Genomic DNA, 24,270 nt, shown 5'->3' with positions numbered 1-24,270 from the left:
TGCCATCTGTGTATTGTTTTTTGTTTTTGGTGGGGTACGTGTCTGTTAAGGACTTTGGATCATTTTTTAATTGAGTTCTTGGTCTTATTGTTGACTTTTAAGAGGTCTTTGTATATTTTGGATAATGGACCTTTATCAGATAGGGCTTTTATAAATATTTTTTCCCAGCCTGTGGCTTTCCTTTTCATTCTCTTGATGAAGTTATTTGAAAAGTCAAAACTACAGAGATAGAAAATAAGGAGTTGCCTGGTGCTGAGGAGTCTTTTGCAGATGGGTACATGAAAACTTTTTGGGGTGATGGAAGTATGCCACAGATGGATAGTTGCACAATTGAAAAAACTTGCTAAGATTTTATTTATTTATTTATTTATTTATTTATTTATTTATTTATTTATTTATTTATTTATTTTGAGAGAAAGGGCACAAGTGAGCAAGGGGCAGAGAAAGAGAATCCCACAAGGGACAGAGAGAGAGAGAAGTGGGACTTGTGTTTTACTCAAAGCAGGACTCCTGTTTTACCCAAAGTGGGGCTTTACTCACTTAGAATGGGCTTGAGCTCACCTGATGCAGGTCTTGAACTCATGAACTGTGAGATCATGACCTGAACCAAAGTCAGGTGCTTAACGACTGAGCCACCCAGGTGCCCTTTACTAAGAATTCTTAAACTGTATATTTTAATTGGGTGAATTTTTGATTTGTAAGTTGTATCTCAGTGAAACTGTTTTTAAAAATCTTAAAACAGAACAAAAATGTTACATTTACAGCGCTTTAGTAACTTGTACAAGGTATGTGACCGCAAAGTGCAGAGCTAGCACTGGCACTCTAGGCTCTTTCGTAAAGCCCCATTTCTTTCGTGCTTCTTCTTCTACTTGAGTGCCCTCCCTGAACAGGTTACCTGCTGAAGGGCCTATGCTATGTTCTGAGTCTAAATTCCCCTTAATTATCAGTCCTAAAATCTTTTTATTTTTTACCTTGCTTAGAGATTCCTTATTAGCAAGTTTGTTGGATGGAGTAAGAGCCTCTGGTAACAGAGATGTTTGTGTAAAAATGACACCAACTCATAAAGGTCAGCGATGGGGGTTACTCAGCATGCCTGTCGATGAGGAAGTAGAGAGCCTTCATCTCAGATTTTTGGCCACACCTCCGAGTAAGTATTGATTCAAGTGTAATTGCATTTCCATCCATCTGCTTAATAATTTAAAAGTTAAGAATGCAAACCTCTAAATCTTTTTGAACCTTTTCATCTTACAGATGGCAACTTTGCAGATGCTGTATTCAGGTTCAACGCTAATATTTCATATAGTGGAGTTCTGCATGCAGTAACACAGGATGTAAGATGAATTGTATTTTAATTTGTTCATAGTCACTAACTTTTGGTATGGAAACTTTTTTGAAACATTCTTCCTTTACCTAGGGTCTCTTCTCAGAAAACAAAGAAAAACTGATCAATAATGCCATAACAGCATTATTGTCTCAAGAGGGAGATGTTGTTGCTTCAAATGCAGAACTTGAGAGTCAGTTCCAGGCTGTGAGGAGGCTTGTAGCTTCCAAAGCTGGTTTTCTGGCCTTCACTCAGCTTCCAAAGTAAGTTGCTTTGAACTTCTTATAGAGTATACGGACAAGTCAAAATAGCAAATGATCAAGTTTGTGTCTTTATATCTGTCTAAACCTGAAACTTTTTCATATGATGATATGGGAGTTTTTAATCATGAGAAATTAAAAAGGAAAGGGGAGTGGTACTAAAGGGGGTGGATATTGTCCTCATACATACCTGTAATATTACTGACTCTTATTTTAGTGAATTTGAACAGGAAGTGAAATCCATTTTAGCTTTAATTAGTTAAAACAAAAAATCTTCCCCCTGCAAAGAACAAAACTTACGGGAGTGGATGTGTTCTGGAAGTGGAATTTAAAATAAGTACTTAGGGCACCTGGGTGGTTTAGCTGGTTAACCATCCAACTCTTGATTTAGGCTCAGGCCTTGATCTGGTGGTTTGTGAGTTTAAGCCCTGCATCGGACTATGTGCTGACAGTGCAGAGCCTACTTGAGATTCTCTCTCTCCCCCTCTCTCTCTGCCCCTCCCCCGCTCACACTCTCTCTCAAAATAAATAAATAAACTTAAAAAAATAAATATATACTTGCTGGGGTGCCTAGGTGGCTCAGTTGGTTGAGCATCTGACTCTCGAGCTTGGCTCAGGTCATGATTTCATGGTTAGTGGGATCAATCCCTGCATCAGGCTCTGTGCTAACATCACAGAGCCTGCTTGGGATACTCTCCCTGCCCCTTCCCCACTCTCTCTCTTTCTCTCTCAAAATATGTACTTGCTGAATGCAATAGAAACTTACAAAGACTTATTATGTCACATTTTAATGATAAAATAATGCTCTGATATTGCTATTATATGCTTGGGAGTTTTTTGTTGTTGTTGTTCCACAAGGTTTCGGGAACGTCTAGGAGTGAAGGTAGTAAAAGCACTCAAGAGGAGCAACAATGGAGTAATCCATGCAGCTGTTGATATGCTCTGTGCCCTCATGTGTGTAAGTAGTATTTTTTAAAATACATCTACTTAATGTCATTTTACTGGTTTTTCTTAAGTTGATTGATGGTTTAAATTTCCACAAACCTAGATTTCCTAGATTGTTCTCATAGCCCTTTATTTATTCAAATAAATGTGATTTTTTTTTTTGTGGGTTTTGTGTGTGTGTGTGTGGGGGGGGGTTAGCATATCTTATAAACTGGCACTGTGCTATCTACTAGAAATAGAATTCCTTCCTTTCTTGAAATGGCTAACAGTCTAGTAAGGTAAGCTTGTATGTATAGTCTAAAGTAGTAGAGGTTACCTGATCCCTAAAAAGCAGCACTCAGTTTTGGTTTTGTGGTGAGGAAAACATAAAAGATTCTAGGCCAATCTTTCTGGAAGGTGTTACACTTGAACTCAATCTTAAAGGACAGACAGGTATTTTCCCTCTGTGAGCGGCTTTCCTGAGAAACGGGATAGCATATACAAAGGCATGTTTAGGATGAAGCACATAATTGAAATGGCTGGGTCATAAAGCATGTATGGAGGTGTGTGGGATTAGGAGTTAAAGTTAGAGATGTATTGCAGAGACAGTTATCAAAAAGCCTTTTATATCAAAGAAGCTAGATTTATATTCTTTAGTAAGGAACAACCTGAAAGGTTTTTCAGCAGGGGAGTATAACATTAGGTTTGGACCTCTGAAAGCTGATTGATGGTATGTGGAGACTGTATTAGAGGTAAGGTTAGAGGCAGACTAAATATGTAAGAAATAAGATGGAGTAGATTGGGGCTAAAGTGGGCACATTTGAAGGCTGAGCGCAAAGGTCTAACTTGGTGACGGTTTCTTTGGGAGGAGAAGCAATGAATTGTTCAGTGTAACTTGAAGTTCCTGATTAACTTCAATGTTGTGTATAGCAGTGGGACTTTTATGTTTCATATAAAGTGCTGTAGGCAAGCTCAGTGGTATAGAATAAACCTAAGTAATCACTTACATAAAGTCTTACATTTATTCTCCAAAGTGAATTTTACTATCTTTACTCCGGATAACTCCATTAAAAGAGTTAGTGGGATACCTAGAAAATAAACTGTGGTAGTGTGAAACACCTTGAGCCTTCATTACATATTAGATTTTGGCTGTGTATCTTACATGAATTATCTCATTTAAGCTTCATAGTAGTCCTGTGAGCTGAGTGCCATTAATCCTACTTGATGGCTGAGGAAAGGGAAACTTGGAGTTACAGCAATTAACCTTGCCTAAGGTCAGCTGTAGTCAGTAGCAAAGTTAGGATTGGATCTTTACTCCTAACCCTCATGTTAGAATCCGTTTTCCATTCTCCTTTATTCCACCAGTCAAAGGGACAAAGAAGTATTTGCTGCTTGTTTAGTACCTGCTTTTAAATGCTGTTTAAAAATATAGGTAAATAAATGCTAAGTTTTACCATTTCAAATTTAAATTATAAAATTGGGGGAGAAGAAATGGATGTCATATGCCTTTAAGGAGGAGACCTGGACTTTTGAGAGAGTGCCTTATATAGTACTCGCTACAGATACTCGGATTCATTATCTGCAAAGCCTCATCAGACCCTGGGGGAAATCATCACTTTTGCCTGTTTGTCTTATCACGAGTTTCCTTTCTGCCTTCAACCTTAAAGGCTATGGTTTTTAATTTTTTTTAGTATTTAATGAATACTCTCTATAAATGACTTCCGTGTGATGCTGGCATATGGGGTTGCTCATGAATTATCACTGTTTTTAATCAATAGCCCATGCATGATGACTATGACTTAAGGCAAGAACAGCTGAACAAAGCTTCTCTTCTCTCTTCAAAGAAGTTTCTGGAAAACTTACTGGAGAAATTTAATTCCCATGTGGTAAGTTGTAATTAAATTTGTCTTAATGAGAAATACCATACCTTATTGAAAGGTATTCCAGAAGTGCAGTTTGGACAGTTGTTTTTTTTTTTAATTTTTTTTATTTTGAGAGAGAGGGAGAGAGAGTGCATGCATGGGAGTGGCAGAGAGGGAGAGAGAGAGAGGATCCCAAGCAGGGGGCTTGAACCCATGAACCGTGAGATCATGACCTGAGCCAAATCAAGAGTCGTACGCTTAACTGATTCAGCCACCCAGGTGACCTGGACAGTTTTTATTTAATTGGAGCTCCCAGCTTTGGTCATTTGGTCATACACAGTTTGGTCAGCTTGGTCACTCACTAATAGTAAAATACTCTGTTTTAGGACTGCATCCATTCATCCTAAAAGAGTAAGTTGGAAAGACTTTAGATTTTTGCAGTGATATTCCAGGGCTTTTTTGTTGTTCTTTAATAATGTCATTATGAAATAAGCTGCTCTTAAAAATTAGTGACATCCTTACTCTTAAGTCACTGGTAACAGTTTTGGAGATGGGCAGTCTGTAACATTTCGAAGGAACAAATTTTCAGAGTTTTATAAGTTTTGTCAAAGATTACTTTTTATATGAATTCTATACATGTTAACCTTTATTATACGTGTTTGAGGAGTCTTGGTTATTCTGTTGAAATTTGACCAAGTTTTAATTATTTTCCTTTTGAAATATGGTAAGCAGTGGATTTATTGCATTAGTAAAACAAATACTCCTTAGTCAAACTTTAAACCTCATGTTGAGGAATACTTTTAACAAATAGACTAGCAGAAGCATGTTTCTGCTGTTTTGCTTGAAATTCTGCCCTAAGTCATGGTAATATGTTACTTGTTTCAGGATCATGGGACTGGTGCCCTAGTTATTAGTTCACTCTTGGACTTCCTTACTTTTGCCCTCTGTGCTCCATATAGTGAGACAACAGAAGGACAGCAGTTTGATATGCTCTTAGAGATGGTAGCATCCAATGGAAGAACCCTCTTCAAACTCTTTCAGGTGAGAGAGTTTGTTATCTTCTTCATCAGCTAACAGCTACTCTAAGAGAACCACTTAGAGTTTGGTTTTAAAATAATGGATGTGTGCTTCTGTAATCATGTTGATAAGCAAACACAGCCTAGTATGTTATCCTATTAAGGATATTTAAATTCTACAGATTTCTTGGTGTTTGATGTAGAGCTCTATCAATGGCTTTTGACCACTGTTTTGACCCTGTTGCCCATCTTCTCCATCTCAGGAGTGAGAAGTGCATTTTTTTCTATGATAGGCCCAGAGTACCCTTTTCTTTATAAATTACCAAATGATAGGATGAGTTTTAGTAGAGCTGTTCATAAATAGCTGAAAACATTATTTCATATAATATTACAGTATTACATATATGTGATGTGTTTCTATATACTTATATTTTTATTTCATATTAATTTGTATAATGTCAGTGTGTATCATTACATTTGATATTTATTCAAATAAGTATAATTATTCAAATAAGTACCAGCTGTTTCCTGCTGATGCTTTGATTTTCTTTAAAGCTATGTTGTAAGGATACCTAAAATTTTTAACCAAACTGTGATCTGACTTTCAGATGTATCCTTTACTAATTTTATGACTTACACCTTGAATAAAATTGTATATCCTCCTTAAAAGCAACAGCTAGCCATGTTGGAATGAAATTCTTTCATTCTGTGATTCTTTTTTCTCCCCATGTTAAAGCATCCTTCCATGGCAATTATCAAGGGAGCTGGATTGGTTATGAAGGCAATAATAGAGGTGAGAACAGCTTGGAAATTTGAAACTTACTTGAATGTTGATTGGCTGTTTTCATTGAAGCTGACAAAATTACCTTTCAGCCTGTTATGGGAAACATGCACTTTTTCTGGGTAAGAAAAGTAATTTTAAATCTTTATTCAGAAGTTAGTTTTAAACTACAGAAACAATCCTCAATATTAAACTAAGAGTTTGAAAGTTCTGAGGTAAGTGGGTTTAGGGCAAATCTTTCTTGTTCCTATATTATTTGTGTTGTGTGTGTTTAAGAGAATTAAAAGTTAGCATTCTTCCTCTCTTGCTCTTTTTTTGGGGGGCATGGGAGATGATGGTATTGATGCTACTGAAATCTTTAGGTACTGAGGTTACATGGAAATCTGTTAATGGAGTTAGTTCATAGCAGAGTGGTGTTAAATAAGAATGGTAACAAAAATAAGTTCCTCAGGCTAAAGTGCATTTGTAAGTGAGCTCTAGAGATTAGTATATGTTATTGGACAGACACAAGATACTGTTTCCCCAAGATAATTTCTTTAGCTTTCTGTGTTTTTTAGTAAACAAAATCATGGCTATGAATATCAACTTGCATACTGATGTTTACAATAACATCAGTATAAGTGGCTTTGAATTCTTTTTTGTCATCATAGTAGTGGTTTGGATAAAATGTAAGAGTGCCCCTTTTATCAAAAACTCTCAGTGATTGTAACTCATAAATATAACATGTTGCTAGATAAAATGCACATAATTAGTATACCTCTAAGTAGATGTTAAAAAATTCTATATAGGTGTTATACATCAAAGGTTGTTTTCATTTTTAGTGAGTATATAAAGGCTGATTTTCTTCCTCTAGTTAATGGGTTGTTTCCAAAGTAAGTATCTCTCACAGAGCTGACAATAGCCAAGGACGGTTAAGACCACGAGACCAAACAAAAGTGTGTTCCTGACCCTCATCCACCAATATGTTGCCATTCATTCAGAAATACTTATTGAGGGCCATGTATAACCAAAATGTGGACTTAGGGCTTCAATATAAGCTACACATGTCCGTTTCATAGTCAGTGACTGGAGCTGGAGGTATCTATAACACCTTCTTTATTTACACTGAAATCCTGGCAAGTATCTTAAATTCTTTTTTCTGATTGTAAAGCAATATATGATTTTTGAAGAAACATTGGAGTTTATAGAAAAAAATTCAAGGAACAAATAGTTTCTGTTTTTATCATCCTGAGGTAACTACTTTTAGCATTTTGGTAAGTTTTCTCTCAGACTGTAGTATTCAGAATTATATGTGTACATATACAAACCATGTACTGTATATATTTGTATTGATAGTGCTGTCAGAATGATACATGTACATATATATTCACACTATGTGAATATTTGTATACATACTACATACTCAGTTGTACTATATACTTGTACTTTTTTTCACTAACATTGTGAGCATTCATGCTTTTCAACAGATTGTCTTAAATATCACACTGCTTACTTAATTCATAGTTCTGTGATTACCTTTGATCAATAGTCCTGTCCTGTCATACTCTGTTGCCAAAATGAGCCCATATAAGCAAAGTAAAATCTAAGAATAAAAAGAACTACCTCAATTATCAATCATTCTTTAAAAAAAAATAACTGTGTTCACCATGAAAATGTATGTATTGTTAATAATAAAAGCAAGCCTGGTTTGTAGACCAGGAATTGCTGATTTCCCTGAGTTGCATTTCCCTTTCATTGGCTGATAAATACTCAGAGAATGAACCTAACTTTAATATTAAATTAAGCAAAGCATAATTCATTGGATAAATGTACTTGTAAACATTTAAAACCTCACACCACAATCAAATAATATTTTTTAAATTACTTGTATCACCTGTGTTGTTTTTGGGTAAAGTTGCATTTAAAAGTTTTATTACATTGTATACTGTATAATTTTACTTAGAGATGTAAAATTAGTTTTATAAAATTAGGATAGCTTATTCTAGATTGCTGCTTTAGGGATCATCTTACCCTTTTTCCAAAGGAAGGTGACAAAGAAATTGCTACAAAAATGCAGGAGCTTGCCCTAAGTGAAGGTGCCTTACCTCGACACTTGCATACTGCGATGTTTACAATAAGCTCAGATCAGAGGATGCTTACAAATAGGTAGGTTAAATTTAATTTGCTGTAAATTAACTGCTGCTTAGAAAATGGATTCAGATATTACATAAAACAGACTGAATAAGTATTTGGATTACATGAATGATTCATTTTCTTTTGATTCACCTAGTTCTCCTTTTCCTTCCCTTCTAGAAAGATTGTGCCCAGATGATCATTGTCTCTGCCCCTGGATAACTTGGGAGGGACCCATAGTCAAGGGCCCATAGTCAAGGGAGTAGAATATGAAAAATAGTGCCTTGAAGCTTATGGAACTAGAACCAGGCCTTTTCTCTTTGTATTTCCTTCTGGCCATGATGTCAATTTGTAAATATCTTTGGTTAGGTACTCTACTTTAAGAATAAAGAAAACAGTGGGGCTCCTGGGTGGCTCCTTCAGTTAGGCATCTGACTTTAGCTCAGGTCATGATCTCACGGTTCTCCTTTGTATTCTGTGTCTCCCTCTCTCTCTGCCCCTCCCCTGGCTCACAGTCTGTCTGTCTGTTTCTTTCTCTCTCTCTCTCTCTCTCTGTCAAAAATAAACATTAAAAAATGTTTTTTAAAGAAAACATTATCTAATCAGCCTAATGTAGGCCTATCCTAAATCTGTTGGAGTTAAACAGTTTCCACTTTGGCAAATTCTTTCTTTATAATAATCATTTAAATATAAGGAAGCATATAAACCTATTCATTTATTCCAGGCCATGTGAATTCCATCCCTTTTAATCTTTCTTTATGATTCCTGATGTGTGACTCTTCAGATAACCTTAGCATACTATATTATGACTCATGATTCATTAGTTTAAAAAAAGATGTTTTTGATTATGTTCTTTTTGACTTTTTAAATGATAGCATAAATTTTCACTTAGGTTTACTTTGTGATACCATAAATTTCCCTTTTTTGTCACCTATATTCAGTTATTGGATGCTTTGATATGCTGCCTTGCCAGTAGTTTTCTGCTGTTGGTATTATAAGAAGCTGTCTGCATCCCTCAACTTATAAATGTTAGCCCCAAAAGTAGTCTTTTATGTTGCCTGAGAGGACAAAAAGATCTAAAAGAAAGATTATTTCCTTGGCATACTGCCTTTTTAGCGATGCTAGATACCATCTTTCATTAAAATAGACACTATTTGATGTCTTATTCTATTAAACCCCTGTGTTAGATGTTTGCTTCTTGTGTTCCTCTTATTAATCAATTACATTCCCTACTGTGATCAGTTACACTAATGAAAAGCTATCAATTTATAATATAGGTACCACTTGTTATTTGCATTACTTTATTTTTTATTATATCTTTGCTATTATAAAATGTTATCCTGTTTATCCCTGATTAAAGCCTTCTTTAAGGAATCACTGATAATGATACCTACCCGATGCAAGTGAAGGAAAAAATAAGTGTAATTACTTCATTAGTAATTTCCAAATAGGCACAGAAATGAACAGGTTTGTTTGTTTTTTTTTAAGTTTATTTCTTTTTGAGAGAGCATGAACAGGGAAGGGGCAGAGAGAAAGGGAGAGAGAGAGAGAATCCCAAGCAGGCTCCACACTGTCAGCACAGAGCCTGACATGACTCCATCCCATGATCACAAGATCATGCGTGACCTGAGCTGAAACAAAATGTCAGGCACTTAACTAACTGAGCCCACAGGTGCCCCAGAAATGAACGTTTTAGTGGTGTTCATTTCTTTTGGTAACGTAACAAAGTGCAGTTTGGGTTTTTAAGCTTTTTTCTTCTGGGAATGTAACCTATTATAAATATATATGTCTATAGGTTTGGTTATTTCACTCACAGGTTTCATGCCTATTCTTGAAGCACATGGCAATTTGAATCCCTACGGAAGCACAGAAGGGTCAACAATGAAATATATTTTCTGCTTATGAGGAGCTTATTAGCCTAGGAGACAGATGTTATCACGAGGGTTAAGATTAATAAATGATTAAGTCATAAGTCAACATGGATCTTAGATTTCCACTTTGAACCAAAATATGTTTTTACCTCAAAGGTGGCATGATTAAGGGTGCCTGGGTGGCTCAGTCAGTTAAGTGTCTGACTTTGGCTCAGGTCATGAGCTCACAGCTTGTGAGTTTGAGCCCCATGTCGGGCTCTGTGCTGACGACAGCTCAGAGCCTGGAGCCTGCTTGGATTCTGTGTCTGTCCCTCTCTGCCCCTCCCCCACTTGCGCTTTGTGTCTCTCTCAAAAATAAACGTAAAAAAATTAAAGTGGCAAGAGTAGAATAATTTGCTCTAAGTGCTTTGAGTCTTTGTCTAGGCTCCAAAACTGAAAATATTTTCTATCCCTGACCTTGCTAAAAAGGTTATATTAGAACATAGTTACTGACTTTTGCTCATGTTGAGATTTCCAAGGAATGCCAGAATGCTATATGATCACTGTTTTGGGACTTATTATGCAAACTAATTGTATCATCCAGTCTAATTGCTTTATTTATTGTCCCTGTCTTTAAATGAGGTAAGAACCTACTTCATGTTCAGGTCCATTGAAAATCAGGGAGTTGATCAGGGAAGCATTTTGATTGGAGAAAATTCTAAAACATTAGCAACATTTTGAATTACTATCTGATTCACCTCTCCGCATTGAAGTACTAACTTTAAATATTAACGTCAGAATGATTTTTTTTCCTGTAGCCATATTGCTTATATGATATTTTGTTCTTAAAAATTCCTTTCTATTCTAGCTGAGATAAAGCAGCAAACCTTTCTCAACGTCTGCTTTTTTCAGACAGCTAAGTAGACATTTAGTGGGACTCTGGACAGCTGATAACGTAACTGCGACAAACCTGTTGAAACGCATTTTGGTAAGTCTGTTGAATGACCAAGAAGATTTATGCATTCTTGTCCAATAAAATTTAATTGAGTAAGTTTATTTATACTGTTAAAGGATTTTTTCAGTTTGTTTTTTATTTAAAAGATGTTTATTGTAGAAGTTGTCACATAATAAATGGCTAACCTCAATAGCTTAAATCATAGTATTTATTTGAGTTTGGAAGCTAAATTTTCTTTTGTGCGGTTGTTTTGCAAATGGATTTTATGTTTTGTTTTTGTTTACTTTTAGCCGCCAGGCTTGCTGGCATACTTGGACAGCTCAGATCCAGTTCCTGAGAAGGATGCTGATCGCATGCATGTTAGAGATAATGTGAAAATAGCAATGGTAAATATGATTGTCCTAAGTGTCTTTTCAGGTTGAAAAGAACACTCTTCTCTGAAACACAATAAAATTTTTAGAGATAAACTAAGAATTCATGGAATTGAATAATAGTACTCTTTTTGTATCATTAACCACTTTATTGAGGTAAAATTTACATCCCATAATATTCTCTTGTTATAAGTATACAATTCAGTAATTTTTTTTATATTTATAGAGTTGTAAAACTGTCACCACAGTCTAATATTATGAATAGTAGTAATCTTGTATGTTTTGTTTCCCTTCACTCAGCTTATTGCCACATTCAGGAATGGATTTTTTTTAAAGTTTCAAATGTATAATGTGATATTTTGCACGTAATATGTGATTGATAAATGTTGTTGGTGAAAGGGGCCAACAGTGAAAAAATTAACTTAGGTAGGACTTTTTTCTTACAAAAGCTATCTTTATTATTAAGGTTGGGCTATCTCTGAGAAAATTTACTTAAACATCTTTCAAGATACACTGTTGTAATAATGTCTTGTATGTGTTCTTTTCCTTTCCTCATCCCATTTTTCTATTTGCACCCATCTCCCATTCACATCCCACCACCCCTCACATAGGAATCATCTTGAAACTTAAGCAGAAAAGTTAAGATTTCTTGGATAAAAGTGTAATTTATTGTAGAAATTTTCACTTTGTTTCTTCACTGAGCCCCCAACATCCAGTATGTATTTTATCATGTAAAACAAATAGTGTGACTCAGCTTTACTTGGATTTTAAAAATAAGTTTACAAACAGGACTGTAATGGATTTTAACATTATTTTACAGGATCAGTATGGAAAATTTAATAAAGTTCCAGAATGGCAAAGACTAGCTGGGAAAGCTGCTAAGGAAGTTGAAAAATTTGCCAAAGAAAAAGTAGATCTTGTGTTGATGCACTGGAGGGATAGAATGGGCATTGCACAAAAAGAGGTAAAAATAAAATCTGCGCCCAAACTTCTAGCACTTCTGTATATCCCAGGCTTACTTTCATTGTTCCTGTTCACAGAGATGGTAGTCCAGTATTTCTGATTGAACATGTGAAGAAATGTCACCTAATTGATTCATATTTTTATATAAGTTTTTCTTAATTCATAGTTTTAAGAATCTGTGATTAGGTTTCTACTTAGGTATTTTATAATAAATTGAATGTAAAATTTCACTCTTAAGTTTTCTTCCATGATTTTCAGTTCCTATACTTCTTTATCCATATGTATCTCTTTTTCTTCCTTCTCTGAATTTTACTTTTATTTTAACTTAATTTATTTTTTGAGGGAGAGCACGTGCGTGCAATTGTGTGAGGGACAGAGAGAGAGAATCCCAGGAGGGGCAGAGAAAGGAGAGAAGTAGGGCTCATTTGTACCCAAAGTGGGGCTTGAGCTCACAAACTGTGAGATCATGACCTGAGCCAAAGTCAGATGCTTAACAACTGAGTGACCCAGGCACCCCTCTGAAATTTTATTTTATGGCTATAAAAGTAAAGGTGCTCTTCTTGTTTAGCATTTTTATTCAGAGCTAGCCAGACCAGTGTTTTGGTAATAAGTTTCACGAATATATATATATATTCACATATAAATATATATATTTACTTATTTATTAAAAAACATTTTTTTAGGGGCGCCTGGGTGGCGCAGTCGGTTAAGCCTCCAACTTCAGCCAGGTCACGATCTCACGGTCCGTGAGTTCGAGCCCCACGTCAGGCTCTGGGCTGATGGCTCAGAGCCTGGAGCCTGTTTCCGATTCTGTGTCTCCCTCTCTCTCTGTCCCTCCCCCGTTCATGCTCTGTCTCTCTCTGTCCCAAAAATAAATAAACGTTGACAAAAAAATTAAAAAAAAAACAACAACATGTTTTTAAAGTTTATTTATTTTTGAGAGAGACTGATTTGAGAGAGACTGAGAGAGAGGGAGACACAGAATCCGAAGCAGGCTCCAGGCTCCAAACTGACAGCACAGAGCCTGATGCAGAGCTCAAACCCACAAGCTGTGAGATCATGACCTGAGCCAAAGTCAGTTGCTCAACCGACTGAGCCACACAGGCACCCCATAAGTTTCATATTTTTAAATTAAACTTACTGTATGTACTTAAATTTCAATATTAGCTCCTCAAATCAGGTCAAGTCTGATTCTTCAGCATGTAGTATATATAATCAGTAGAACCTAATTTCAGTAATACACTCTTCTCTCTAGGATGTAATGTGCAGTAGTTAAGTCAACTATAAAAGTTGACTTGGTCTCACAGTTTTTGTTAACCACACTGAGATTCTTTGCTTTTAAGCATCTTTTCGCTTATGGCAGCTATTTCTTTATACAGAGAAAGTAATATAAATATCTTGCTAAACAGGTTTCTTATGAATTTCCAGAACTTCCAAACATAAGGCATCAGGTGTAGCAGAACATAACAGTCTTGTGTGTCTATGTGAAAATGAGACCAAAATTCAGTTCTTTAGAGCTTGAGCATAAATGTGTTCGTGCTGATTTGTATGAGTGGCATATGCAATATAAAGAATCACTAGATAGGCTTTCTGAATGGCTACGATAGTGAAAATACTGAAGGTTGAAGTGTTTAACCTACATCTGAGCCTAGTTTTATTTTGTTTTAAGTTTATTCATTTATTTTGGGCATGGGGGGAGAGACTGTGGAAAGGACAGAGAGAGGGAGAGAGAGAGAGAGAGAGACAATATGAATATCCTAAGCAGGCTCCACACTGTCAATGCAGAGCCCCCTGTGGGGCTCAAACTCACAAACTGTGAGTGAAATCATGTGAAATCATGACATGAGCTAAATTCAAGAATCAAATACTTAACTGACTGAGCCACCCAAACACCCCTAGTTTTATCATTTATTAACCCCAAACATAAGTTACGGGTTTTCAGAACATTACTTTCCTCTTTCATAAAATCAGAATAACAGTATCTCCCTTCTCTGTTCTGTAGTGTTGCTTTGCTTTTTTATTATAACAAAGTAACAATAGAAACACTATACATATCTGGTCATGATAATATTGCTGTTACATTTGGAAAGTCAAAAATCTATAAATAGGGATATGAATGATTTTCAGTTAATAAAAAATTAGGAGCTGACTTCACGTAGTTAAGCCCATTTCTAAAATAATAGTTACTCAAGCTGTTGGATATAATTATCTAACTGAAAATAAGTTATTGGAATCAGCTTTCTCACGTAACATTTATCCAACATAAGTTTTAGCACAAAGTTACTTTATTTTAGTTCTAAATGTGGATAGCATTTGTTATTTAAAAAAATTTTTTTTAACATTTATTTATTATTGAGAGACAGAGCATGAGCATGGGAGGGTCAGAGAGAGGAGGAGACACAGAATCTGAAGCAGGCTCCAGACTCAGAGCTGTATGCACAGAGCCCACGCAGGGCTCGAACTCACGAGATCATGACCTGAGCTGAGGTCAGATGCTTAACCGACTGAGCCACCCAGGTGCCCTGAAGCATTTGTTATTTAAAGAGAACAATTCAGAAGGAAAAGAATATATTTTTTAACATAAATAATGTTTTATTGGTCTATTGGTTTCATTTACGAGTGTTATCTGAAATGTTGAGCAAAAAATGATGCCCAGTATATATGCTGGTCAAGAAACTGTTTTGGTAGCAAATGGATTATTTTTGCCATAGTACTATTTTTAACATTAATTTCTTTAGAAAACAGTGAATAATCTTTGTGACTATTTTCTTTGTAGAAATATTAACACCCATATATGGAATGATCATGTGCTTTAGCTAGTCTGAAAACTAACCATTGTCAAGATTAACTGGCTAGCCTTGAAATGAACTGCATTTCTTATATAATCAGAACGTTTAGTAAGTCAATTTCATTTGTAGCTAATGTTCTGTGTCCAATTAATAATCTTTGGCTAATGTATAAAATTACTTCTATTTAAATTTTTTTTTTTTTTTTTTAGTTGAGGAATTTGTTTAGCTAGTTAAGGGTTTTAGCCTAAGTTTCTGAGTCCATGAGCTCTGTTTATGGAGAGCTGGTTGTATTTTTTATGTATAGCATTTACGTTTTCACTACTCTAGACCCCCAGCTTTTTGTCCTGAGAGCAGGGGAAATTGAAGAAAGTGCTCCTTAATTAGAGGTTTTAGAGAAAGGTTTATCAATAAACTAAATTTTTGAATTATTTATTGCTTTATTCAAGTCACTTTACATGAGTTTTCATGAGAGTGCACAGAATTACAACTTTGTAGGAGACATTTCCTTATATAACCAATAGATTTTATTTTTCAAACAGCATTTACTTTTTAAAATTCATTACTCATTTAGCCTTTATTCTTTTTATGTCATCTGGTCTGTTTTCTTGCTTTATTTTAGGTAATTTGCCACTTTAATGAAGTTACAGACTTTCATGTTTTAATTTATAATACTTTCTACTTTTTGGTTCTGTCACATTAAGGACTAGAATTTTAACATCTGCCGTATCTACAGGTTTTACTTGGAGCAGAGATACCTGTCAGCCCATATATAGACTTTAAGAAATCCTTGAAATCTTACCCTCCAGTTATAAACCTTATGTATGTCTTTCTCTGGAATAGGAGGCCATTGCTTTCTTTGAATTCTCAAATGGGTTTATGACTGCCTAAATCTAAAATCTAAATCTGAGTCACAGACTTAGAGAAGCAGGTGTCTTAAGGTGAAGGTAATTTGTATTGGTGACATCCTCATGGAATTTGTGTGATAGATACAGCTTAACTCACGCTCACTCTGTTATTTTTATTTTCTTTAAAACTTTTATTTTTTCCTTTTTACAATTAAATTCAGGACAGAAACAATATGGTGAGTTTAAGTCCCTGCTACATGTGTGAAATGCATTAAACTGCCTGGCATGTGGAGTTGTCTTTGAGATTCTTTGTCTAATAAATTAAATTCAAGTCTCACCTCACGTGTCTGAATGTAGATTCTTATTTCTTGTCTGTTAGCTATTTCAATTTTATACTTGCGCATTATGGCTTTGGTGGCAGTTTAATAACCTATAATCTTTTGCATTTATTATTTTCCCATGACTTGTGTATTAACTGCATGTAAATGTTTAAAACAAGTCACTGTTTTTGACTTATAAATTTTATCAGTCATCACTGTAAACTGTAACAATTTGGTGTTGGAATAACTAGGCTACAATGGAAAATATTTCAACAACACTGTGGAAATACCTGCTAGCACAATAGTATTTTGTGAAATAATCTAATATTTTATATTCATATTTTATAGATTTTGCTTCATTAACTTGTTTCTGCCAAAATTTGATGTAGGAAATGTCTCTCATCACTTAAAAAGTGATAATTTTCTGACTGAGCCTATTTGGTAGTCCCAGATTGAGCACTATGAAGTTTTTTGTTTTTGTTTTTGTTTTTCCAGAATATAAATCAAAAGCCAGTTGTTCTTCGAAAGAGAAGACAAAGAATAAAAATAGAAGCAAATTGGGATCTCTTCTATTACAGGTAAACTTAAAGCCTCTCTTCCAACAGATAAAGTTTGGCATTGCCATTAGAGGAATCATCATAGGTTTTTCATGCATGAAATTAGTACTTATGCGATGAGTACTTTTATAGCATTAAGTTAAAAAACTGTAACTGTTAAGATCGGTATGATTAATGATGCTTCCATAAAATTAATGTCTTTTATAGAGTGTTGGTTGTCTGAAGAGCTAAAGTCACTTTTAAAATTTTATTAAGGCTTTGAGATAATCAGTTTAAGCATTACAACCTTTAAGCCTTGTTAGAAATGGGGTCTTAAAAGAGGTAGATGGATGAAAACATGAGACTTGAGGTAAATGGGTATCCAGCTTAGCTGGCCTTTTTATACTTGTCCAGCCTTTCTGATCTATTGACCCCTTCTCTCTATCTACTGCTCCTGCCTCCTGTTCCTCCACCCCAAACACACACACATATATACACATTGAAAGACTTAGAAACATTTTGGGGATTTGCTAAACTTTTGGGGATAACTTACTGTACTTATTCTGGAAGCTGACATTGATTATACCTTGGCTAATAAAGGAAAATACTGCTTTGCTTTGGAAACTTCCCAAATATACTTTTATATATAATATACTTCCCAAAATATACTTTTAAAGCATATAGTATAGATACAGTATATAGTATGGCCTTAAGAATATTGGTTTCTTCCTCAGGAATTCTTCTTTTATGTTGTCTTCCCTAGAACTGTCTTGGAATTCTGACATTAGACTTTCTAGAAGGGTTGCAGAATGAAAGTGAAAAGGATATGATGCCCCTCTACCTCCAGTTCAGACCTGGGTCCAAGTTTATCACAAGTTAAATTATTCCAGGAACAAAAGGAAGATATTTTGTAAATACCAATCTGAGTTTGGCAGTTTAGTCATATTCTTCCTTAGGTAGTTTGTAACGTTCTTATCTAGAATGTTGCTCATCCTACACACTTCACACTCCATAGTTCAGAAATTCTTATTTCCAACGTGAAATTTGATTTTTGATTATAATTATTTTATGACTGGAATTTATACCAGTAATAAATACTGAAATTGAAATAACAGTTCCTTGGTTTGAAATCTACACAGATTTGTTTTACAGTTTAGGTTCATTTTTTTCCGCTAGCATTTTATTATGAAAGCTTGAAAATATACAAAAAAGGTCAAAGAATTTTACAGTGTGTATCTGATACCTGTCACCAAGACTCTATATTGTACTGTACTTTACAGAGATTTTATTTTCTTCATTATACTTTTTGGAGTTTATTAATTCCACTGTTTTTTTTTTTAACTATAAAATGTAATAAGGGGTATTTATAGATTTTTTAAAAGTTTATCGTTTACTACTATTTTCTGATTATATGCATAGGTTTGGTCAGGATCATGCCAAGTCAAACCTAATTTGGAATTTCAAAACACGAGAAGAACTGAGAGATAGTCTTGAATCTGAAATGAGAGCATTTAATATTGATAGAGAGCTTGGTAGTGCTAATGTGATCTCTTGGAACCACCATGAATTTGAGGTAAGGTTTAACTTTGTAATATTAATTTTTTTTTTAAAGCACATGTTATTTTTGGAGGTTTTTTTTTTTTTAAGATTTGTGGTTATATAACATTTTTACCTTCTTAATTTTGTGGGGAAAATATGTTAAAGAAATGTTAAAATGTTAAAAGAAAATTTTAACATTTGCCTGAGACAAAAACTTAAAATTACTTACGTTAAGTAACTCAGCTTTGTGCCTGAAAACCATGTAGAGGGTTAATGAATTGGATCCTGTACTTTCCAGATCTGTTCTTTGCTTGTTTTTTTTCTCCTTAGATTTTTTTTTTTCTCCATTAAAACATAGCCTGTTCTCCCTTTTTCCTTCTATTTGTACCTTGTTTAATTTTTTTGTGGTAGTTTTGTGAATGTGGCCATATTTTGCTTTTCTATTGAAATATTGATGTGAAGAACAACAAAACAAGATCAAGAAACATGTTGGTAAAAAAAAAAATGGTGGTGGTAGATAATCTTATTTGTGTGTATAATGTAAACTCTCATAACAGCTGTAAATATGAACCTACTCATGACCCCACAGGCTTTGATCTTGAATTCAACTTCATTTCCAAAATAAAACAATTTGTGCTCATTCTCTCCTCCTTGAAAAACTTCCTTTACTTGGTTTTGGGACCCTGTGTTCTCCTGGATTTTCTCCTCCTTCATGGTGCATTCCTCCTTCTTTGTTCATTTGTCTTATTTCCCCAACTGCTAAATTGTCCCAGAGGACCAGTGCTTGGACCTCTTACTTATATTCATTGTCTCAGTGATCTTCACCATTCTCATGGCTTCCAGTATTTTTTATTTGCTGGTGGCTTCCATATTTTTAGCTCAGGTTTTCTTTTTCTTGACCTCATACTTTTATCTTTAGAAACAATTTTTTAATATTCTTGAGAGAGAGAGGGAGAGAGAGACCACAAGCCAGGGAGGAGCAGAGAGAGAGAGAGGGACACAGAATCAGAAGCAGGCTCCAGGCTCTGAACTGTCACACAGCCGGACGCGGAGCTCGAACCCACAAGCCGTGAGATCATGACCTGAGCCTAAGTTGGATGCTCTACCAACTGAGCCACCCAGACGCCCCAACCTCATACTTTTATCTTCTAATTGGATATCCAGTAAGCTTCTAGAGTATAGCTCTTAAACTGTGCTCTTATTCTTTCCCTAAACCTACTTTTCTTGTAGTCTTTTTGATGTTAGATAATGGCTCCTCCTTATTTTCTAGTCAAAACCCTTGAAGTCCTCTTTTCTCTTATACCCCAAACCTAATTTATCAGCAAATCCTATTCAGTGCATCCTCCAAATTGATCCAGAGCCCAACCATTTTCTCTCTGTGGGATTATATCAGTATATCTGCATCCACTCTTGCCTCCCTGTAATGTTATCAACATAGCAGCATTATGATCTTGTTAAAATGTAAGTAGATCATGTCTCTCCTGTGCTCACCAGAGCCCTCTGGTGCTTCTGTCACTGTCACTTCCCATCTTACTTTGTCAAAGCCTGGGTCCTTGAAATGACTTACAGGATCTGTGCACCCCCTGACCCGCAGCATTGTTTCTTTGTTCTCATGTTCTACTACTGAGCCTTTCACTTTTGCTCCGCAACACTGACTTCCCTGGAAACACCAAATTCATGTTCTTGACTCAAGGTCTTTCTACTTGGTATTCCTGCTTAACTAAAATATTATTTTTCCTGGATAGCTTCAACTTGTTTTCTCCTTCAGGTCTTTTCCTGCATATCATCATCTGAATAGACCCTTCCTGGCCAGTCTGTTTAAACATGCAGCCCTCTTTGTACATGGATATCCCTCCCCCTGCCCCCCCGCATAAGCACACACACTGTCCTTTTTCCCTGCCTTATTTCACCATAGCACTGTCACCCAAGTGTTAATTATACTTTACTTTTTAAAATATTTATTTATTTTGAGAGCATATATACATGTGCACAATGAGAAGAGGGGCACAGAGAGAAGAGAGCGAATTCCAGGCAGGCTCTGGCACTGTTAGCAAGCCTGACAGGGGGCTTGATCTCACAAACCATGAGATCATGATCTGAGCCGAAACCAAGAGTCAGACACTTAACTGACTGAGCTACCCAGGTGCCCCCATATTTTACTTTTTTATCTGCTGCTTCTGTAAGGACAGTAATTTTTATGTTTGTTTATTGCTGTATCCCTGATGACTAGAACAGTGCATGGCACACACAGTATTATATGCTTAGTAGATAGAAGTCGAATGAATTGAATGCTCAGAATTTACAGAAAGTGAAATGTGTGTGTGTGCATGCATGATTTTATATAATTTATATTTTTAGAAATCAGTTATTTTAGGCTTTGGAAAAAGAATTTAATAATCTGGTCAAGGAATTCCTTTTTGTAATAGTCTGAGTACAAGGGTTATGGTGCTGCCTTAGCTCCTGATCATGGGCTCCTCCTTCATGTATCACCTCTTTTGTAATCTGGGGTAATTTGACATACAGAGAATGAGTAAATAAAAATATACAATAGGGTCGTCTGGATGGCTCAGTCACTTGATTGTTTGGCTCTTGATTTTAGCTCAGGTTATGATTCCAGGGTCCTAGGATCAAGCCCCACTTTGGGCTCTGCACTGAGCATGGACCCTGCTTGGGATTCTCTCTCTCCCTCTCCTCTGTTCATATTCTCTCTCTGCTCTCTCGCCTCTCTCTCTCTCTCTCTCTCTCTCTCAAACGAAACAAAACAAAACAAAAAACAAAAATTACACCATAAAATGTAGTTGATATGTTGGGAGATGAGGGAAACCTGAGGTTCCTTGTGTGAATTGCACAAGCCGTGTATGATGCCGGATCATTTACTCTGTAGTTGGTCATGGCAAACTGAGAAGGGAATGAAGCACATAGTCTGTTAACAGTGTTTTGAGTTTTCCTTCCCTTAAACCTCATTAATACCATATAGTCCTGTGGAAGTTTTTATTAGCAAGTTTCATATTCATAAAATTGGTATGTAATTCCTGCTCTTTAACACTTAAATAAAATAGTAGGTCATATTAATCATAATTACCAGATATTTTAAGAAATGATGACTTTTTTTTTCTGTTAAAGGTGATCTTAACAAGAAAAGAAAAAAGCTCTGAACAGAATTTGAGAAATGATTATGTGGAAACTGTCAAAAACTTCCTGTAAACTAAAATAATCTAATTTGCATTTATTAATAAAGGTTAAATATGAGTGCCTCGCAGAGGAAATCAAAATAGGAGACTATTACCTGAGGTTACTATTGGAGGAAGATGAGAATGAAGAAAGTGGATCAATTAAGAGATCGTAAGCTACTCTTCATATCTTGTTGTATTTGTTTTCACTGGTAGTTTCATGGCTAATTCTATTGTGAACTTTTTTTTTTTAATCTAGGTATGAGTTTTTCAATGAGCTCTATCATCGTTTCCTTCTCACCCCAAAAGTAAACATGAAGTGTTTATGTTTACAAGCCCTTGCTATTGTTTATGGCAGATGTCATGAAGAAATAGGACCCTTTACAGATACGAGATATATCATTGGAATGTTAGAGAGGGTAAGGATATCATTTAAGGGAATTGCTATGTGGTAATGCATTTGGGGTACTTGTTACATTTTTAAAACTAAATTCTGTTTGATTACATTGTTACCATAACTTTCTGCATGAATTTTTGTGTAATTTACTTAATACTCAATTAAATGTAAGTTAGATGAATAGGAAAATGACTAATAAATGGGTTAGTGTTTGTCCATGTCAGTGACGTATGGATGAGCTGGACAGGTGTGTAAAAGAAATAGTGACTCTTAGATTTGTGTGTATATTTGGTTTTCCACTTTGGAAAAAGTCTTAAATGATGCTAGCATACTAAATTTCTAAGTGTGAAGATAGTAAAACTTTTTAGAACTACAGTGGTAACCAAAAAAAGGGAACCTTGAGTTAGCACATTTTAGAAAGTTTGTCATTTGACACTTGAGCTTGGCTGGGGGAAGAACATACTGATCCATTCATCTAGTGCAGCCCAAATTTGAGTGTTACCTACTTATTGCAGTATATACACTTTGTTCTTTCATTTGTGCTTCTGTTTCTCTTACATTTAACCATTTAAATTTCAGTGAACTGCCTTTGCACCATTTTACCAATTTTTATTTAAAAATTTTTAATGTTTATTCATTTTTTGAGAGAGAATGAGAGAGCATAAATTGGGGAGGAGCAGAGAGAGAGGGAGGTGCAGAATCTGAAATAGGCTCCAGGCTCTGAGCTGTCAGCACAGAGCCTGATGTGGGGCTCATACCCATGAACTGTGAAATCATGACCTGAGTGGAACTCAGACGTTTAGCCGCCCGCGTGCCCCTATTTCACCAATTTTTAAATGGTTTTTATAATCAGTTATAGTTACAGTTATAGTTACCTTATGTGTTATAGTTACCTTATGTGTCAGTCATGCTTTGTACATTAAGAAACTGATTTTGGATAAGGTTACAAAATATACCTAGGAAATAACATAACCAGATGAAAAATCTTTCTTTGCTGTTATACCAGTTTGTACTATTGAATTCCAATTCACTGTTACTCCAGTGAACCTGAGTATTTGTGGCATACCATTTGTAATTTTTAGGTAGATATATTTTTCCTTCTTGTTTTGTGTTCATCATGATGTGATTTATGTGAAACATCATTAATCATTCTTTAGTATATTTACTTGAGAAGTATCATTTGGGCCAATTCTTTTTTTTTTTTTTTTTTTTTTAATTTACATCCAAACTAGTTAGCATATAGTGAAACAATGATTTCAGGAGTAGATTCCTTAGTGCCCTTACCCATTTAGCCCATCCCCTCCCTCCCACAACCCCTCCAGTAACCCTCAGTTTGTTCTCCATATTTATGAGTGTCATATTTTGTACCCCTCCCTGTTTTTATATTATTTTTGTGTCCCCTCCCTTATGTTCATCTGTTTTGTCTCTTAAAGTCCTCACATGAGTGAAGTCATATACTTGTCTTTCTCTAATTTCACTTAGCGTAATACCCTTTAGCTCCATCCATGTAGTTGCAAATGTCAAGATTTCATTCTTTTTGATTGCCAAGTAATACTCCATTGTATATATATATACCACATCTTCTTTATCCATTTATTCATCGATGGACATTTGGGCTCTTTCCATACTTTGGCTATTGTTGATTGTGCTGCTATAAACATTGTCCCTTCGAAACAGCACACCTGTATCCCGTGGATAAATGCCTAGTAGTGCAATTGCTGGGTCATAGGGTAGTTCTATTTTTAGTTTTTTGAGGAACCTCCATACTGTTTTCCAGAGTGGCTGCACCAGTTTGCATTCACATCATTTGGGCCAATTCTTTTATTTATTTCATTTTTATATACATTCTTAAAGCTATATATCTGTTTTTGACTTTTAAAATAAATGCCTTCCGTGCTCGCTTTGGCAGCACATATACTAAAATTGGAACAATACAGAGAAGATTAGCATGGCCCCTGTGCAAGGATGACACGCAAATTCGTGAAGTGTTCCATATTTTTTAAAAACTGAGAACAAACTGAGGGTTGATGGGGGGAGGGAAGGGAGGGTGGGTGATGGGTATTGAGGAGGGCACCTTTTGGGATGAGCACTGGGTGTCGTATGGAAACTAATTTGACAATAAACTTCATATATTGAAAAAATAAAATAAATGCCTTCCTAGGGAAATTGGATAAGTTATATAAAATTGCAGAGAATGCAAGACATTGATGAATTACAGTCTTCTCTCATTTTCTTGATGTTTAAAAGATCTTATTTTGG

General features: G+C 35.4%; 1 protein-coding gene and 1 non-coding gene across 3 annotated transcripts in view; both read left to right on the top strand.

Moving 5' to 3' along the window:
• The window catches only part of DNAJC13 (DnaJ heat shock protein family (Hsp40) member C13), a 124,621-nt gene that overhangs the window by 46,366 nt on the left and 53,985 nt on the right, over positions 1-24,270 (top strand). Inside the window, exons 10-25 of one of the 2 annotated variants that reach the window (XM_027061840.2) lie at positions 981-1,147; positions 1,252-1,331; positions 1,415-1,584; positions 2,440-2,539; positions 4,284-4,391; positions 5,253-5,408; positions 6,120-6,176; positions 8,188-8,309; positions 11,039-11,114; positions 11,372-11,467; positions 12,273-12,416; positions 16,271-16,285; positions 16,865-16,947; positions 18,325-18,478; positions 21,683-21,786; positions 21,874-22,033. In XM_027061840.2, the coding sequence (XP_026917641.1) occupies positions 981-1,147; positions 1,252-1,331; positions 1,415-1,584; positions 2,440-2,539; positions 4,284-4,391; positions 5,253-5,408; positions 6,120-6,176; positions 8,188-8,309; positions 11,039-11,114; positions 11,372-11,467; positions 12,273-12,416; positions 16,271-16,285; positions 16,865-16,947; positions 18,325-18,478; positions 21,683-21,786; positions 21,874-22,033 (1,792 nt within the window). The remainder of the gene's footprint in view (positions 1-980; positions 1,148-1,251; positions 1,332-1,414; positions 1,585-2,439; positions 2,540-4,283; positions 4,392-5,252; positions 5,409-6,119; positions 6,177-8,187; positions 8,310-11,038; positions 11,115-11,371; positions 11,468-12,272; positions 12,417-16,270; positions 16,286-16,864; positions 16,948-18,324; positions 18,479-21,682; positions 21,787-21,873; positions 22,034-24,270) is intronic. The other variant, XM_027061841.2, reaches the window with a different exon arrangement.
• Positions 23,905-24,011, top strand: LOC113600057 (U6 spliceosomal RNA). The gene has a single exon (XR_003421025.1). It is a non-coding gene; the product is annotated as a U6 spliceosomal RNA (small nuclear RNA).

The sequence above is a fragment of the Acinonyx jubatus genome, chromosome C2 (genome assembly GCF_027475565.1).
Source record: "Acinonyx jubatus isolate Ajub_Pintada_27869175 chromosome C2, VMU_Ajub_asm_v1.0, whole genome shotgun sequence".
NCBI lineage: Eukaryota > Metazoa > Chordata > Mammalia > Carnivora > Felidae > Acinonyx > Acinonyx jubatus.
This window is presented reverse-complemented; position numbering and strand designations above follow the sequence as displayed.